This window comes from Bufo gargarizans, chromosome 2 (assembly GCF_014858855.1).
Source record: "Bufo gargarizans isolate SCDJY-AF-19 chromosome 2, ASM1485885v1, whole genome shotgun sequence".
Taxonomy (NCBI): domain Eukaryota; kingdom Metazoa; phylum Chordata; class Amphibia; order Anura; family Bufonidae; genus Bufo; species Bufo gargarizans.
The window spans coordinates 548,607,443-548,628,031 of record NC_058081.1 but is presented as its reverse complement, the minus strand read 5'-3'; the positions used below and the strand labels follow the sequence as shown (position 1 = coordinate 548,628,031).

At 41.4% G+C, this 20,589-nt stretch overlaps 1 protein-coding gene across 1 annotated transcript in view; it reads left to right on the top strand.

The window, feature by feature from the left end:
• LOC122926662 (netrin-1-like) overlaps positions 1-20,589 on the top strand; it is a 143,207-nt gene that overhangs the window by 97,560 nt on the left and 25,058 nt on the right. The window contains exons 4-5 of the mRNA XM_044278106.1: positions 14,388-14,576; positions 16,296-16,445. Of these exons, the coding sequence (XP_044134041.1) occupies positions 14,388-14,576; positions 16,296-16,445 (339 nt within the window). The remainder of the gene's footprint in view (positions 1-14,387; positions 14,577-16,295; positions 16,446-20,589) is intronic.

Genomic DNA, 20,589 nt, shown 5'->3' with positions numbered 1-20,589 from the left:
AAGGGAGTGGATACAAGAGCTGCCTTGGTGACATGTCTGCTGGGGGACTCTGCAGCATGTTGTATGTGTAGGACTACAAGTCCCAGATGTATAATGACACTGCTAAGGGAGTGAATACAAGTGCTGCCCTGAGTGACATGTCTGCCTGCTGGGAGACTCTGCAGCATGTTGTATGTGTAGGACTACAAGTCCCAGCTGTATAATGACACTGCTAAGAGAGTGAATACAAGTGCTGCCCTGAGTGACATGTCTGCCTGCTCGGAGACTCTGCAGCATGTTGCATGTGTAGGACTACATGTCCCACCTGTATAATGACATTGCTAATACACACAGGATCTTCCCCTTTCCTTCTTGTGCAATGCTCTCTCTAGTATATCAGCTCCAGTTCCCAGAATTGTCACTGCCTGCTAGCTGCCTACCTTCAGTCTGTGCAGCTGAAGGGGTTAAGAATACTAGCAGAGAGTAGACGGCAGTGAAGGGGGGCGTGGACAGCACAGTGACGTCTCGTTTACAGGCTTGTAAACGACCTTTATCAGAGCAGGGAGAGAAGCTGACATCACAGGTCATGTGACCCTCAGTGAAATCGGAGAAACCAGCCACTGCAGATAAAGTGAGTGAATTGGAAAGCTGTTACATTTTCTTAGTTAGGAACATAGAAAGAACAAAAAAAAAAAAAACTCGGACAACCCCTTTAAATAAAAAGTCTTTGAACAAACTTTATTTGAAGGAATTCTAGAGCATATTTTAGCTGCCCTAATGCTGAATGATCATTCGGCAGATTGCTATCTCTCCCGATCCTCCCAGCCAAAATATCCATTAATATGTAGTGTATAGGAAGAGAGACACATCTGGCAACAGCTTATCTCCTGACAACAAAAGGATTGGCTAGTTCAAAATCCCTTGTGCCTGATCTTATGGCAAAATGACAGAATATGTAAAAAGGGGGTATAAATGGTAGCACTACCGCATCTAATTCCAAAGAGGGGTGCTCACAGCAAACACATTCACCCAATCTATAGTATAAGCAAAACATGTAAAAAGAAGCTGGGCACTCACACTTATCTGGAGTAGGTGGTAATTAAAGGGATTCTGTCACCAAGTTTTAGGCTATAGAGATACGGACATGCACAGCTAGAGCGCTGCTAGCACGTGCCCAGCCACACCCGCCTGTAAAGGAGCCCAGCACCGCCTATGTCCTCTGAATCTCCTCCTTTTGTCACCGATAGATTGCCGTAATCTTGTGATGCGCGAGCTTGTGCATGCACAGTTCCTTCCCTGAGGCTGATGCCAGCACAGGGAAGGAACACTATACAGGCACTGCGCATGCGCGAGCTCGCACATCGTGAAATTACAGCAATCTATCGGTGACAAAAGGAGGAGATTTGGAGGACATAGGCGGTGCTGGTCTCCTTCACAGGCGGGCGTGGCTGGGCACCAGGAAGGTTCGTACAGCCCCCTGGGCACCTTACAAGACAAATTTACATATTTCTAAAATCCTTTAAAAGAAAATAAAAGCACACAGCCCTATAGGACAGGTATATTGCGGACATGCTAGCGGCGATCTAGCTGTGCATGTCCGTATCTCTATAGCCTAAAACTTGGTGACAGAATCATTTTAAAATGCCTGCATTAACATAAAAAAGCCATTAATATAAAGATAATAGTAGTCTGGCCAGACTTAAAAAGAATTTCGATCCACCAAAAACAGAAAGGCAATTGTATGACAAAACTAGTCCACCATATGACAAAATGAACTGATCAAACACGTTTCGGGACATTAGATGGTTCCTTCCCCAGTGGTCCACTGAGGAAGGGACCATCTAATGTCATGAAATGCGTTTGGTATGGATCCTTCAATTGAAAATAAAGAAAATCGCAACCAATAAGACCGTGGTAATCTGTGTCTTGAAGCTACCGGCACAAGTATTGGCACCAAATACGAAACTATTCACATACAATAGATGCTGGCAATGATTATATTGACTAACAGAAAATATTTGTTTATGATATCACTTTACGAACCAACATTTTCGACTTCCGCCTCTGACAATCTACATCGGCACTCACGTGAGTAAATAAACACGCACCAAATCCCGCCCGTGCAAAAGGCTGTTTGTGAGTATAGCATACGATTCAGAGGAATGTTTTAGCGATTTGTTTGTGTGACTCTCGATTTTTCAAACGTCCTTGTCAATTTGGCACTGAGACCACTATTGTGTGGTTAAAGTTCCAAGGTATTCAACTATGGACAATTCCCTGTTTCAAGCATTGTGGAAACATAATAGATAAACAGACTCACCACATGTGGTATATATTCAGGGTTGCGATTTTACAATAGTCGGATGGACGAACTATATGAAGTATTTCGATCAGTTCAATTTGTCATATGGTGGACTAATTTGGTCATACAATTGCCTTTCTGTTTTTAGTGGATCGAAAGTCCTTTTAAGTCTGGCCCGACTACTATTATCTTTATATTAAGTTTTTTTTATGTTAATACATGCATTTTAAAATGTAAAGTTTATGTCATTTCATGTGCATTTTATATTGAATTAAATTACCACCTACTCCAGATAAGTGTGAGTGCCCAGCTTCTTTAAAAAAAAGACGGAATATGCTATAGATGTCTGGTTAGGATTCAACTGTTGAAGCTCCTACCTATCCATATAAGTGTTTGAAGACTTCCATAAGATAAAATAAAGCAAGCAGCATGCAAATAGAAAATTAAACATATAAAGATCCGTAGCTCGGATAGTGACATCACTAGGTCGCTCCACGTGAGCACGAGCTTTCAAACTTAAAAACTGAGTTTCGCCACCGGCCGGGGCGCACTCCTGTGGAAGAAAGATACCCGATCCACCAAAAACCTTCAAGTCTTCAAGCCTTGAATAGGAGCTGAAAGTACCACAGAGGAAAATTCTATAGCAAGGTAACCTTGATTGTTATATTGATTGTCAGTGGTATATCTCTGGTGGGTTAACAGGACAAGTGGTGGAGAAGGTAGTGTGCAGTAGTGATGAGCAGCAGGGGTCATATTCAAATTCGCTATATTTTGCAAATATTTCGTTGAATATTAGTAGAATATTTGTAAATTTGAATATTTGTTAGGAGTAGTGTTGATTGCGAATTTTCATGATGCGAATTTTCGTAATGTGAATTTTCATAATGAGAATCAATGAGATCATGAAAACTCAGATCCGATGGTATATTCTAACCCACAGGCGTTCCCATGGTGACGGGGACGCTTGTCGGGGAGGAGTATGCCAAAGTGGAACAATTGTGCAGATTTAAAAAAATAAATAAATAATATTCTAAATAAGTGTATATATTAGTTTTTTAGAATATTCATAATAATCTAAAACAAGAATATATAGCAATATAGCGAATATTTGAAAAAAATAAATTATAACTATTAGACAAAGAATATTATAGCACTATATTAGCTAAATTGCTCTATATTACTTTTTTTCTGAATATTCACTATATTGCTATATATTTGTTTTTTAGAATATTCATAATATTCTAAAACAAGAATATATAGTAATATAGCGAATTATTATATTACAAAAATTTGCATTACAAAAATTTGCATTTCGAAAATTCTAAATCAACACTACTCCTAAAGTCAAAGATATTGCAGCCTTCTCATTGGCCCACAAGCTAGAAGCAGGGAGGGATCATGTGTACTTATTAAAAAAAAAAATCTCGAATATTCGAAATTACTATATTCTAAATATTCGTGAATTCTCGAAGTGCCGATATTCGCAATAAAAATTCGCAATTCGAATATTCGTGATCAATACTAGTGCACAGTACTTTGTATTAAGGGGTTGATATTGTATGTTTGTCAGCAGCAGGTTTTGAGATACTGCTGCGGTACTGCAGCATAATCATTAGGGAGCATAAGCACCAGTGGAAAAGTACTTAATATATATGATCAATATTTGGGAAAAATTTAGCTGGTAGCTTACAAATGTTCCGCTAACCCTCTTCAGGTAAAGAGAGTACATCTTTATACCATTTCCCTTTAAGGGAGGGATAGACTACAATGCAACCGTGCTTATAATTTAGAAGTAGCCCCCTTAACAGAATTAATCCTAATAACATCTTGAACTAAAGGGCAAGACTACACCAAGAGCCTAAGATTACTCTTAACTTAGTTAATTACATAAAATAATTGAATATGATAAAACTTTTGTCCCTTCGTGAGTCCCAAAAATTTTTGTGAGTCTTGAAAGGTAACTAATTGTAGATCTTCATTATATACCTGTGAAAGAAAAAACAACCTTCTCCTTTTCCAGAATGTTTTTGCATCGGAATTACATTTACATTTTAAAAAATCATTATCCTACAATGGTGACATAGGTAAGGAACCAACAATCTCACATCTCATTCTCACCCAATTCAATATTTTGTGGGCCACCATAAATATGTCTGTTTGATTTAAAAAAGGTATTTACTGAAGTGATCAGACTGCAAAAGATGCAATATTGAATAAACCCCTAAGTGTTGATCAAAAAATTATATCCTAATATTAGTAAATAAATTCCAAAACAGTAAATATTTCAACTTGGCCGCCACATAATACAACTTGAGATTGGGAACATCCAAACCTCCATGTGTTTGTTCCAGTTAACAATCTTCCAATTTCAATATTGCTGATTTAACCTTCCATATTAGCAACCCCAGAAACCAATCTATGGATCTAAACATGCCATTGTTAAGACAAACAGGAGAGTTTGACAGAAAATGAAAGAAAGTGTAAGAGATAGGGCAACAGAAGCATCTTGTTCAATACTATTCATTTTGCAACCCCAAATGGCATTTTAATTCAAATCATATAGCACCCCTGCCTTAAGACACCCAAGCCTGAGGGTGCTCCTTTCCATTATCAATATGTTAACTGAGTCCCCAGTATGCCTGATTAGAAGGGTGGGACCACATAAGAAGATCCAAGGTATCTCACATATTAAAGTTTATTAGAAACAACAAGTTGGTCCTGTTTTAAAGGGGTTTTTCCAGTATTCTGCTATTGATGGCTTATCCTCAGGATAGACCATCCATATCACATTGGCAATCCTGCTGTTTAGCTGCTTGGGAGTGCTGGAAGTAGGCACATAAACAACACAATATATTCATTGTGTAGTGGACATACGGTACTGCAGCAACCAGCTTTGTCCACTACTAGTTCCAGAGGCTCCTTTAAGTACCAGAGGTACTACTGAGCAACTAATTGCAGGGATGAAGCCAAAAATAACAAAATACTGCAAAACCCATTTAAGAAGTCTTATCTTGTGACTTGTTCTTTGTACATTTATATTCATATTGTCAGTTATTGGTCAGTACATCTCACTATTAAAGGGTCACTAACTTTAACAAAAACTTTTGATATTTCATAGACATAGCAAAAGTTTAGTCTGAGAGGTGTGACCCCCAACATTTTCTAGGATGAGGGGAGAGAAGTGCACAAATAGTGCACTCTATCCTAATTTCTCCGGACGGAACTTCAATGAGCCCATAGACTTTTATAGAACCTGTCTTGTGGAGCGAGTAGAGAGAGCATGATACTGTATGCTTGCCCTTCTCTCCCCTCATTCTAGGGATTGCTGGGAGTCTCAGTGTTCAGACCCCCACCAATCTAAACTTTTAATATGTCTCTTTGCCGTATCACAGAGCTATGAGCTCTGCAGAATGCCATTATGGGTATCTTGTTGAAAGCCCTATAGACGTACAAACCACAGCTTTTAACTATTGTGACTGCATTCACTCCTTAGGCTCCTGAAAGCGATCAGGATTACATGCTGCCTTTTAATTTACGGTTAATTTAATGAATTGTAAGAGGTTTAACAAACAGATGCCTCTTATGCCTTAAATATTGATTTTCCTAATGAAGCACACAATTGTTCCAACTATAGTATATTGCACAAATCCTACAGCAGGGGAGCTTCACTGAGACTGGTAAGAATGACTGACTTAAACTACATTCCTTTTAAAGGGATTGTCTTACTTCGACAAATGGCATTCATCATGTAGACAACGTTAATACAACAAAATGTACTGCAACTTAGTGTTTAAAGAGAACTTGTCACCTCTCCTGACATGTCTTTTTTAGCAAGTACTTTAATTCCCCATGCAATAACAATTCTGAAGTATTTTTTTTTTATAACTATATGTTGTTCCAATGTTCTATTTTTCCTACTAGAAGTTTATGAATAAAGGTCTAACTGGGTATTCCCAGCTGGGGTGTGTCCTTGCACAGTCTGCCACTGGAAGCATTGATTGAACAATGTCAGACTGTACGAGGAACAACCCCAACAGCCCAACAGGTAACACCTGGTTATACCTTTAATTATAAACTTGTAGCAGGAATAGTAGAGGGATGGCACAACATAGAGTCATGAGAATAAATGCTCTAGAATTGTTACTACATAGGGAATATAATTATTTAGTAAAACAGACAAGCCATGAGTGGTGGCAGCTCCTCTTTTGATAAGTAAAGCTGTCCATATACTTTAGAAAAATGTTGGACAAACCTGCCAGGGCCCCCTCCCTTTGGCTGATATTAGATCCTCCAGGAAGATAAGCCACAGTCAGACATGACTGGCAGTGGCTATCTCCCCTCTTCTTGCTTAGGACACATGAATACATATATGTTTATAAAGAGGTTGGGAGAGATAGCTGTTGGTCAAGTAAAGTTGAACTTTCACATATAGAATGCCTGTTCTGCATGTGATAAGCTTAAGCCATGCCCAGTTGTTTCACACAAAGTTTTCTGGAGCCTTTTTTCATTAGTTCATCTGTGGCTCCCTTTTCACATAAACACTTTGAGACCCAACTGACTGACTCCAAAACTTGATATGCAGTTATGTTTTAGATAGATATGTTTGCTCGAATTGCACACTAGATCTTGCTATAACAGGGCATAAAAGTACTTCCTCTTCTGCCATATAAAAAGGCTCTCAGAGACTACTTTTGGGTAGTGTTTCTCTTGGTGAGAGATCGTTGACTGCTAGACATGCCTCTACAATCCATTAAAAGATATTTTGCCCAGTTGACAGACTTTGAGAGTAGGCACTTCATCGGAATGGTAAAATCATGATGCTTCTGTCAATGAATTGCCCGCCATCAAGGCCACTCTGTCCTAGCTGCTATGGGGTTTTGGAGCAGTGATTACTTAAGGGCATGCACACACAGCGCACAGGCTCTGGATGGCCCAAAGAGACTACCAGTAGAGCTGCATCCTCAGTTTAGTTGTTCACCATATACACACAGGTGGCACCTTCATTACACACCCCTGTCTCTGCCCAGACCCTTCACAGATGCTTTGCACAAGGAAGTTTGGCGTCATGGCACCCATTATATGTCCTTCCATTCATAGTGAAACATTGTCTCTTTCATTTGCAGTGGTGTCATGAATGAGAAGCTTGCACTGCTACTGACTGAAACTCTACTGTCTTTAGTGACAAATCCAGGCTCCGTTTGGGATCCTAGGACAAATGTACAAACAGTTTTGGCCTACAAGGCCGGATTGACGCACTGTAGTAGACAGATCAGAAGATGGACTTTATTAAGAAGAGATAGCCACCACAGAGAAAGTGATGGTTTATGGGGCCACAGCCAAAAATGTTTATACATTTTATACTGGGAGGCCACACATTAATTGATTTAATCTGTGGATTGCAGTAGTTTCTTTATTACCTATATCTGACTTGAGGCCCATCTCCTGCAATCACACACATAAAGAAAGCTGAGTGCCATTGAACCTAATAAAGAATCTGTTTGGGATGTGACGATGGGTCTGTTTGAGTATGGAGGACTCGTGGTAAGCACTTCAATCTTGCTTTTGCTGTGGAGTGATGATCTGGTGGTGCAATAATCTGGGGAGCCATCACATCCGACAGTCGGTCGCCCCTAGTAGGGACACTAGCAGCTCAGCGATCTGTGCAGGGCACCCTGCGGCCATAGGTTTGTGTTGCCTCTCATGGTAGGGCTTGTTAAATGCTATTTTCAGCAGGATAACACTCACCCACTCACAGTTTGGTTTTCCCAGAAATGTCTCTGCAAGACTGTAACACTTCCTTGGCATGATGGTCACCAGATTTATTGTCAACCGAGCAGTTATGGGACCAGCTGGGATGCAACAAGTGTGCAGGATCTACAGGCCCACCTGCAACATGAGTGGGCAAATGTGTCACAAGATACCATATGGAGCCTTCATGGCTCCATGCCCAACCATATCTCAACTTGTATCTTGTATAAAAGTGGCCCAAATAAACTTAATTAACTTACTCTTTCTCTTATAGAAAGTTTAATTTGATTCTAACAACTTCTTTTGGTGCATAATTATTTGATATATATACAGTGGATATAAAAAGTCTACACACCCCTGTTAAAATGTCGGGTTTCTGTGATATCAAAAAATGAGACAAAGATAAATCATTTCAGAACTTTTTCCAACTTTAATGTGACCTATAAACTGTACAACTCAATTGAAAAACAAATTGAAATCTTTTAGGTAGAGGGAAGAAAAAATATAAAAATGAAATAATATGGTTGCATAAGTGTGCACACCCTTAAACTAATAATTTGTTGAATCACCTTTTGATTTTATTACAGCAGTCAGTCTTTTTGGGTATGAGTCTATCAGCATGGCACATTTTGACTTGGCAAGATTTGCCCACTCTTCTTTGCAAATACACTCCAAATCTGTCAGATTGCGAGGGTATCTCCTGTGCACAGCCCTCTTCAGATCACCCCACAGATTTTCAATCGGATTCGGGTCTGGGCTCTGGCTGGGACATTCCAAAACTTGAATCTTCTTCTGGTGAAGCTATTCCTTTGTTGATTCTGATGTATGCTTTGTATCGTTGTCATGCTGAAATATGAAGTTCCACTTCATGTTCAGCTTTCTAGCAGAAACCTGACGGTTTTGTGTCAATATTGACTGGTATTTGAAACTGTTCATAATTCCCTCTAGGTTAATTAAGGCCCCAGTTCCAGCTGAAGAAAAACAGACCCAAAGCATGATGCTGCCACCACGATGCTTCACTGTGGGTATGGTGTTTTTTTGGTGATGTGCAGTGTTGTTTTTGCGCTAAAAGACTTCAGATGTATTTTTGGCAAATGTAGCCTGGCTTGGATGTTTTTCTTCATAAGAAAAGGCTTTTGTCTTGCCACTCTACCCCACAGCCCAGACATATGAAGAATGCGGGAGATTGTTGTCACATGTACCACACAGCCAGTACTTGCCAGATATTCCTGCAGCTCCCTTTGGCTGGTAGCCTCTTGGTAGCCTCCCAGACCAGTTCTTTTTGTATTTTCATCAATTTTGGAGGGACGTCCAGTTCTTGGTAATGTCACTGTTGTGCCATATTTTCTCCACTTGATGATGACTGTCTTCACTGTGTTCCATGGTATATCTAATGTCTTGGAAATTCTTTTGTACCCTTCTCCTGACTGATACCTTTTAACAATGATATCCCTCTGATGTTTTGGAAGCTCTCTGTGGACCATGGCTTTTGCTGTGGGATGCGACTAAGAAAATTTCAGGAAAGACCAACTAGAGCAGCTGAACTTTAGTTGAGGTTAATCAGAGGCACTTTAGATGATAGCAGGTGTATGATGACTCTTATTTAACATGATTTTGAATGTAATTGCTTAATTCTGAACACAGCTACATCCCCAGTTATAAGTTTGGTTTTCAATTGAGTGGTACAGTTTATAGGACCAGTTTAACCTGACATTTTAACAGGGGTGTGTAGACTTTTTATATCCAATATATATATATATATATATATATATATATATATATATATACACACTGTATAAAAAAGAACCGTTCTGAATTTTCTTTATTTCTATATACATTTGACCAAAACCAATAATGTTAAACACAAGTTCTAAAAGCAGATAAAGATAACCAAATAAAAAAAATAAGACAAAAATATTAGACTGACGAAAATGATCCAATATTGCATGTCTGTGAGTGGCAAAAGTATTTGAACCTTTATACTTTGCAGATAATTTGTAGCTAAAATTAGAGTCAGGTGTTTCAATAAATGGGATGATATTCAGATGTGAGTGAGCGACCTGTTTTATTTAAAGAACAGAGATCTATCAAAGTATGATCTTCACAACACGTTTGTGGAAGTATATCATGGCATGAACAAAGGAGTTTTCTGAGGACCTCAGGAGAAGAATTGTTGATGCTCATCAGGATGAAACAGGTTATAAAACCATCTGTAAATAATTTGGTCTCCAACAATCCACACAAAGATTGTGCACAAATGGAGGAAATTCAAGACCATTATTACCCTCCACAGGAGTGGTCTAATAACAAATATCACGTCAATGTGTGTAATAGTCCATGAGGTCACAAATGAACCAAATGTAACCTCTAAACAACTAAAGGCTTTTCTCACATGAGCTAATGTTAATGTTCATGAGACCACTATCAGTAGGACACTGAACAATATTGGTGTGCATGACAGGATTGCAAAGAGAAAGCCTCTGCTCTTTAAAAAGAACATTGCTGCCTATCTACAGTATGATAAAGATCACCTGCATAAGGCTACTTTCACACTAGCATTTTTGCTGGATCCAGCAGGATTCAGCAAAAACGCTTCCGTTACTAATAAAACAACCATCTGCATCTGTTATGAATGGATCCTGTTGAATTATCTTTAAGGCCTCTTTCACACTTGCGTTGTCCGGATCCGGCGTGTACTCCACTTGCCGGAATTACACGCCGGATCCGGAAAAACGCAAGTGAACTGAAAGCATTTGAAGACGGATCCGTCTTCAAAATGCTTTCAGTGGTATTATGGCAGCCAGGACGCTATTAAAATCCTGGTTGCCATAGTAGTAGTGGGGAGCGGTATACTTACAGTCCGTGCGGCTCCCGGGGCGCTCCAGAATAACGTCAGAGCGCCCCATGCGCATGGATGACGTGCCATGTGATCACGTGATCCATGCACTTGGGGCGCCCCGACGTCACTCTGGAGCGCCCCGGGAGCCACACGGACGGTAAGTATGCTGCTCCCCCGCTCCCCACTACACTTTACCATGACTGCCAGGACTTTAGCGTCCCGGCAGCCATGGTAACCATTGAGAAAAAGCTAAATGTCGGATCCGGCAATGCGCCGAAACGACGTTTAGCTTAAGGCCGGATCCGGATCAATGCCTTTCAATGGGCATTAATTCCGGATCCGGCCTTGCGGCAAGTCTTCAGGATTTTTGGCCGGAGCAAAAAGCGCACCATGCTGCGGTATTTTCTCCGGCCAAAAAACGTTCCGGTCCGGAACTGAAGACATCCTGATGCATCCTGAACGGATTTCTATCGATTGAGAATGCATTAGGATAAAACTGATCAGGATTCTTCCGGCATAGAGCCCCGATGACGGAACTCTATGCCGGAAGAAAAGAACGCAGGTGTGAAAGAGCCCTTACATTGCCAAGACAGATCCGTCATGAACACCATTAAAAGTCAATGGGGGACGGATTTGTTTTCTATTGTGTCAGATTGTGTAAGAGAAAACAGATTTGCGCCCATTGTCTTGCATTGTGGATCATGACGGATCCATTTTGCTCCGCATCCCAGGACAGAAAGTAAACAGCAGCATGCTGCGGTTTGCTCTCCGGTATGAGAATGGAAAGGAATGCATTTTGGAGCATTCCATTCTGTTCAGTTATGTTTTGTCCCCATTGACAATGAGTGGGGACAAAACGGAAGCAGGTTTTTTCCCCGAAATTGAGACCCTATGACAGATCTCAATACCGGAAAATATTAACGCTAGTGTGAAAGTAGCTTAAGCCAGAAGGCTATTGGAACAATGTATTGTGGATGGATTAGAGAAAATAGAACTTTATGGTTTAAATTAGAAGCCTTATGTTTGGAGAAAGGAAAACACTGCAATCCAGCATAAACACCTCATCCCATTTGTGAAACATGGTGGTGGCAGAATCATGGTTCGGGCCTGTTTTGCCTCTGGACGAGGATGGCTAGCCATCAATAATAGAGCAATGTATTCTGAATTTTTGCAGCAAATTCTAAAAGAAAATGTCAGCACATCTGCCTAAGCACGCAAGTTGTTCTACCAAAGAATCGTTAAAGAAGAATCAAATATTTTTTTGCACGTCCAAGTTTAATTTCTGACCTTAATCAATAGAATTGTTCTGGAAGGACCCAAAGCAAGCAGTTCATGGGAGGAAACCCATAAATATAACAGAATTGAATTCCTCCAAACCGATGTACAGGACAAATCAACAACAATTACTGGAAACATTTAGTTGCCGTAATTGCTACACAAGGGGGTGGGGGGGTTAAAGTTACTGAAAACAAAGGGTCACAACATTTTTCCACTCACAGATATGTGATATTGGATTATTTTCTCTAATAAATACAGTTGCAAGAAAAAGTATGTGAACCCTTTGGAATGATATGGATTTCTGCACAAATTGGTCGTAAAATGTGATCTGATCTTCATCTAAGTCACAACAATAGACAATAACAGTCTGCTTAAACTAATAACACAGAAAGAATTAAATGTTTTAAATGTTTTATTGAACACACGATGTAAACATTCACAGTGCAGGTGGAAAAAGTATGTGAACCCCTAGACTAATGACATCTCCAAGAGCTAATTGGAGTGAGGTGTCAGCCAACTGGAGTCCAATCAATGAGATGAGACTGGAGGTGTTGGTTACAGCTGCCCTGCCCTATAAAAAACACTTACCAGTTCTGGGTTTGCTTTTCACAAGAAGCATTGCCTGATGTGAATGATGCCTCGCACAAAAAAGCTCTCAGAAGACCTACGATTAAGAATTGTTGACTTGCATAAAGCTGGAAAGGTATAAAAGTATCTCCAAAAGCCTTGCTGTTCATCAGTCCATGGTAAGAAAAATTGTCTATAAATGGAGAAAGTTCAGCACTGCTGCTACTCTCCCTAGGAGTGGCCGTCCTGTAAAGATGACTGCAAGAGCACAGCGCAGACTGCTCAATGAGGTGAAGAAGAATCCTAGAGTGTCAGCTAAAGACTTACAAAAGTCTCTGGCATATGCTAACATCCCTGTTAGCGAATCTAAGATATGTAAAACACGAAACAAGAATGGATTTCATGGGAGGATACCACAGAGGAAGCCACTGCTGTCCAAAAAAACATTGCTGCACGTTTACAGTTTGCACAAGAGCACCTGGATATTCCACAGCAGTACTGGCAAAATATTCTGTGGACAGATGAAACCAAAATTGAGTTGCTTGGAAGAAACACATAACACTATGTGTGGAGAAAAAGAGGCACAGCACACCAACATCAAAACCTCACCCCAACTGTGAAGTATGGTGTTGGGGGCATCATGGTTTGGGGCTGCTTTGCTGCGTCAGGGCCTGGAGGCATTGCTATCATCGAAGGAAAAATGAATTCCCAAGTTTATCAAGACATTTTGCAGGAGAACTTAAGGCCATCTGTCCACCAGCTGTAGCTCAACAGAAGATGGGTGTTGCAACAGGACAACGACCCAAAGCATAGAAGTAAATCAACAACATAATGGCTTAAACAGAAGAAAATACGCCTTCTGGAGTGGCCCAGAGTCCTGACCTCAACCCGATTGAGATGCTGTGGCATGACCTCAAGAAAGCTATTCACACCAGACATCCCAAGAATATTGCTGAACTGAAACAGTTCTGTAAAGAGGAATGGTCAAGAATTACTCCTGACCGTTGTGCACGTCTATATTTGCAACTACAGGAAACGTTTGGTTGAAGTTATTGCTGCCAAAGGAGGTTTAACCAGTTATTAAATCCAAGGGTTCACATACTTTTTCCACCTGCACTGTGAACGTTTACATGGCGTGTTCAATAAAAACATGGTAACATTAAATTTTTTGTGTGTTATTAGTTTAAGCAGACTGTGATTGTCTATTGTTGTGACTTAGATGAAGATCAGATCACATTTTATGACCAATTTGTGCAGAAATCCATATAATTCCAAAGGGTTCACATACTTTTTATTGCAACTGTATATCACCAAGTCACCAAGTCTAATATTTTTGACTCATTTGTTTGATTTGGTTATCTTTATCTACTTTTAGGACTCTTGGGAAAATGTAATGTAGTTTTAGGTCAAATTTATGCAGAAATATAAAAAATTCGGAAGGGTTCACACATTTCCAAATGCCACTATATTTATCAGCAGTCTTAGCACCCCATCTGTTGCGAAACTACAACTCGCAGCATGCACACTTGCTTGGCTGTTTTTGGAACTCTCACATGAGAGGATAGAGCATGCTGGGAGTTGTACTTTTACGACTATAAAGTATATATAAAGTATATCATGAAGGAAATATCATATAGTATATTTTGTGAACTGATAATGTATCTTCTCTTTCAGCTTGTGATTGCAATCAGCATTCTAATCGCTGCAGATTTAACATGGAATTGTACAAGTTATCAGGTAGAAAAAGTGGAGGTGTATGTTTGAACTGTCGTCACAACACCGCTGGGCGCCATTGTCACTACTGTAAACAGGGTTACAAACGTGATTTGAGCAAACCTATTTCAAGTCGAAAAGCCTGCAAGCGTAAGTACCCATAGCAGTATTTTTCAATATAACTGTTACATGTATCTTTAAATGAGTTGTCAGGTAAGATACAGTAAAAAGTTCTTTAGTTGTTGCAGTCCCCTCTCTGCTAGTACCAAAAGATGGGGTCGAAATTTTAGTGAATAAAAATCCTTTGATCTTACAAGTGGTGTTCTCCCATAGACCTAGTAAGACATAGGTGGTTTTATTCATTTTGAAAGGGTTCTCCGGGCTACAGATATTAATCGCCTATCTTCAGGTCATGGTCTGATATCCAGCACCCCCCTCCCCCCCCGATCAGCTGTTTCTTGGTGTTATCCAAAAAATTTAAAAAATTTAAAAAACAATTCATGTGTGATATCCATAGCTATGTACAGCTCCTGTAATTCCTGGGGAAAATACATCAGTGTGACCACAGCAGCCAGTGATTTGCATAGCTGTCTCTCGCTATCCTTGCAGGCTTTATGACTTATATGACTATAGCCAGCAAGTGGCTGAAATGGTCACATGGATGTACACACCATCACTGCAGCTAAGACGACAAGGCCAGATAGAAAGCTGGCGGATTTATCTGCTGATTAATTTTGTGTCTTTATTTTATCACGTTTTTAACTTTTTAACCTAACCCTTTAATTACCATAGATATGGCTTTTTACCGTGGTCATTAACAGGCATTATTCTAGGCTGCCACCTGTTTACTGTGGCCTAGATTAATTGCTGCATGGGTCTCCCGTGCTCTAGAGAGCAGGAGTGCATATGACAGCCAAGATCACCAAAAGTGCTGTGTGGCCGTTTAACTCCTTAGATACTGCTGTCAATAGCGAAAGCAGGATATAAGTGGTTTTAGAGGGAGAGAGCGTTCCTTCTTAGGCATCTAAACCCTGCAAATGAGATCACAGGGTGCCAATGTTTTCTAATGGCAGGTGGGGGCCTAATGACACCCAGGTTTGTCTTCAGTGTATGTACTATCAGGCTGTGCCAGAGGCCTTTCTACTGAAAATATAATACACTGTGCTACATAAGTAATACAGTGTATTATGGAAAAGCATCACAATCAAAGGATCACATGTCAAAGTCCCATTGTGGGAATAAGTGGTAAAAAAAAAAAGGTTTTATTAAAAAAATCTACAAATTAAAAAAATACACCTTTTCCATTGAAAAAATGCTTTTCAATGGAAAATATGGAAAAATAATAACCCTTCCACATAACTAGTATCACCACATCTGTAATAACTCTAACACTATTCAATTATCACATCATTTATCCTGCATGGTAAATGAGGTAAATAAAAATATATAGCAGAATTGCTGTTTTTTGTTTTTTTGTTGTTGCATATTTGCCACCAATTAAACCTAAATAAAAAGCAATCAAAAACTGTTATCTATTCCTCTGCACAGCTCTGTAAAGTGAAAAATAAAAAAAACATGGGGCTTAGCCCAGAGAGTACCGTTACTATGCTCTACTACTTGGAAATGTAGTGGCATATGGGCAATTGATGCTCCAGTAGCACAAGCAGAGCCTCTTCGCTTGTGCCACTACTCGATACAAGGGCAAGATTGTCGGGCCGGCCCTGTCAATCAACAGGCAGGTGGGAGATTCTTCACCTGTGGGGACAGCCCCTTACAGATGAAGAACTCTTGCTAATGAAACAAATTGATTTGTTAGAATTAATTCAGTCATCCCTAGTTAATATGACTATTAAATAATTTTATTTTCAGCTTGCCAGTGTCACCCCATTGGAGCAATCAACGCCATGTGCAACCAGACAACGGGCCAATGTCAATGCAAAACTGGAGTTACTGGTCTAACTTGCAATCGTTGTGCTCAAGGATATCAGCAAAGTCGTTCTGCACATATGCCTTGTGTCCGTAAGTAATTGAAATCCTATAAAGGTTCTTGTGCTTTTACTCATGGGTCATCTATTAAAGAGACGCATTAGATTTCTGCATATATCAATATCTCTCAAACTGCGAGCAAGCTTTAGCCAACAAAACCCATGCAGATGATAGAAGATTTTTTTTCTCTACAGGAAATTTTCCTCTTAAAGGGAGACTGTCATCAGTTTTAATTGTTGAAAACACTAGGTAGGGAACAGTACAAGCATACCTTTTGTGGATTTTTTTCTCATCAGGAGTAGTGAGAATATGAACTTTCATTTGTTCAGATCCTCCTCTTGCGAGTGCCCAGTGTGATGCTTCACTATGAAGTGGTCTCTGCTCTCTGCATTGAGCTGCTTCACCACTCCTCCCTTCAGCTCTGAAAGACAGATGTACTATGATCCTGGTACGTCAAAGCAGTGGTGTACCATTCAAGCTACTGTGACCACTGAAGCCTGTGACTAACTGCAGTGGTTATAGCACTAAGCCTTTTCTTGGTCCTTCGTGGACCAGAAGCATCCAGGAACGTGGTAGTTGGTTAGGACCCCAGGGGTTGTCAGCTCCAAAGCCAGACAACCCCTTTAAGTTATACAACACTCATATCACTTATCCGTCAACTGCTTCTAGTCCACATTCAACAGAAAATGACACATAATTCCAATATGGATGACATATTCAATACCTGTAGTGACAGTTGGATCAGCACAGTAGCCCGTAACCAGTTGGTAGGCGCCAGCCTTTACATAACTTTGGTGTCTTCAGTGCCAGTCTAAATGTCAGCCAGCTTCCTTACAGGCTTACACTTAGAACATTTTGTATGCCTAAAACAGGTGTAAAACATTATCAATGAGAGGGGCTTGCTGGCCGTCCCCTTCCCCTCCCACACCATGCCCACTTTTTTAGATCTGGCAGGAGCATGGAAGAGTCGCAGACTGCGGCACAAATAACCTTTGCATCAAAATCTGTGCCAAAGATACAACTAATATAGGCATATTTTTAGATAGTTAATGTCCCCCAAAGTGTCTTGACATTATATTCTAGCTGTTGCCAAATGTCAGATTTTCCATGCCCTGGTAGTAATAAAAATAACAAAAGTGTTCTGCGTCGCCTAATGGCTAGGAGTTACCCAGCTTACAATTTTACTGGGTCAGCTCTGTATAAGTCCTAAAATGAGTGTTTCAGTCACTGTTTCACATATGGTGTAAAAGGTTAGACTTGGCCGGTTCGCCTAAGTTTTTTATTTTTTATTTGGTTCAATCCGAATATATTTGCAGCGAATTTCGTTAAAAAACTGCTATTTCCTGGCTGCAGAGACCCTTTATAGTGGTGTAGAATACTGTGCCTTGCAGTAACACGCATAGGGAATCTGCTTTGGTAGTGAAATAATACTGTGAGTTTGTTTGACATGCAGATGACAGGCGTCGCTCTTAGAATCACTGCTTACTTCACTTATTTGGGCAGTCACGGGCCAAAACTGACCACATAACTCAAGTATGAACTCAGACTTAAAGGTCGAAGTTAGCGCCAAGAAGAAGTGCACTCTTTTTACACCGTCTGATGATTCTACATAGATGTCCACAGAACCTGTTCTATTAAACGCTTATACTGTACAAGTAGAGCCCCCCAACAGAGTGGAGAGGGTGTTAGCAGTAAGTTTGTGTTGACGTCACTGATTATTTTGACTCTGATCCGTCAGAACAATAACCCACAAAAAACGGATCCTGTTTGTTGAGCATCCACCTTCACACTGTCAGCATTTGGTCAGTAATCCATCAGTATTTCTAATGCCCCAAAAAAACAGGAGTGGATCCAAAACAGAGATGACACGTGAATGGAATATTTGCATGTCTTCTGTCTTTTGTCATTTTGGACCGGTAGCAAGGGTCCAACAAGGTGGAGAACCAGAAGTCATCCCTCTGCCAAATGGTAACAATTCAGCTATAACTACGCAAGCAAATGAGAATGCATCGGGCTGTTTGTGCAAGTGACTCAGAGGGACTCCTTGCCTCCATCTCCACTGCATACTGCCATGTTGTCTCTGCCTTATCTTCTTCATTGCCCTGTAGCTCCTCTAGCTGCTCCTGCTTTTTCCTCTCCTGTCAATTGTGAACAGAAAACACCCATTTTGCTACACATTGCTTGTGCTCCAATGTCCTCCTCCTCCAGTTCAGCCCCCACAGGGCTCATGTGGCCGTGAGATCTAGGTGCTACATCTCCAGTCCCCTGGCCAGCCAGATTTTCCAGCATCTGTTTCAGGACATGAAGCAGTTAAATGACATTGTTCATCCCGTAGTCCTGGCGACTGACAAATAACGTGCCCTCCTCAAAGGGCCTGAGAAAACAGCAGGTGTCACGCATGAGCTGCCACTGGCTGACATCAAAGCTACACAGGAGAGTACACCTGTCTGCTTGGATCATCAAGAAATCATTTATGGCCTTTCTCTGTTCATATAATCGGTCCAACATATGGAGGGTGGAATTCCGATGGGTGGAAACATCGCATATCAGCCTATGTTGGGGGATGCTGTTCTGCCGCTGCAGCTCAAGGAGGGTGTGCTTTGCGGAGTACGGGTGGCTGAAGTGCATGCAAAGTTTCCTGGCCAGTTTTAGGATGTCTTGCAGATGGGTGGATGACTTCAGGAACTGCTTGACAACCAGATTGAACATGTGTGCCTCCTTGACACAGCGCCAACACCTTGTTCTTCCCGATGTCGGTCACCATGGCTCTGATTTTCAGTTGTTGTGGAGAAAGCCAGGAACCTATTTCTTGATGAAAGACACTGAACACTTCCTCCCCTGTTTTTTTCCGTTCACCCAGGCAAACGAGGTGCAGAACAACGTGACACTGCTGTGTCCTGCACATGTGGTATGCTGGAGGGGCACTGTGAATTGTCCCTGCAGTGGAGGCTGAGGACACGGTGGAGGATGAGGAGGCAGAGACAGACATTCTCGCAGGACCATTGGCGTGAGAACGTGGAGGCGGAAGCGACATTACCTGGCCAAGTTGTTGGTTTAGCTATGCAGGAACCACATTCACCCAGTGGGCTGTAAAGGACATGCATTGTCCCTGACCCTACTGTAGTTACAGCTCCACACTTCGGCGCTGCCGTGCACTTTGTCAGACACCGACAGGCTCAAGGACTGGCCCACCTTCTGTTCTACATGTGTGTGCAAGGCTGGTACTGCCTTTTTGGCAAAGAAATTATGGCTTGGAAGGGACTCTCCTCCTCATCTCGGGACAAGCCATCAGTTCTCTGAAATGTGGAGTCCACCACTTGGAAAGGGAGGGACTGCAGCACCAGAAACTTGAACAGGAGCATGTTCAGCTTCTGTGGAGCTGGATGAGTGCACGCATACTATTGTCCCTTGGCAATCGCTTCGGTGATAGATTGCTGACGGAATGACTGACAAGGAGTAGGAGAGCAGGAGCATAAGGACCAGCAGATGATGGGAAGGACAGACAGCTCCCTTTGGCTGAGGTGGTGGAGCCCTGACTGCCTGAAACTGCATGCATGCCACTGGGTGATGCAGCGGTTGCTACAGCAGGCTGGACCACCACATGGGAGCCACGGTTCTCCCAGGCTACTTTATAGTGATGCTGCATATGTTGACGCAGGGCCGTGGTGCCAACATTGACACCCTGGCCACACTTCACCTTCTGCCCACAGATTCTACAAATAGCCATGTTCACCTCCTCTGGTGTCTTAACAAAAAACTACCTCACTGCCGAGTAGGTGATTTTACTGTCAACACTCCGCACTGATTGACTGCTACCACCGCTGCCTCCGTGAACCCATGCACCACTACTTCCCGGGCAGGTAGGCTCCTGTGAAGTGGATGGTCTACTTCGGGCACGTTTGGCTCCCAACCTACCACTGCTGCCACCCTGCTGACTCCCTGCCATGCTACCGACTTGCTGGATTCACCGCTGGCTCACAGGCAAGCTGCCACCCTCTTCTCTGGATAATGATGACACCTCTTTGTCACCTGCCTCCCAAGTGCAATCAGCTACATCATCATCATCATCAAGTACTATCTGTACGTCACTGATGCCCTCCTTAACTATCTCTGGGTCAGGAGCCTGACCTATTGCGACACCAGCTCCCACACCACTCTCCTTATCTCTACTTGCCCG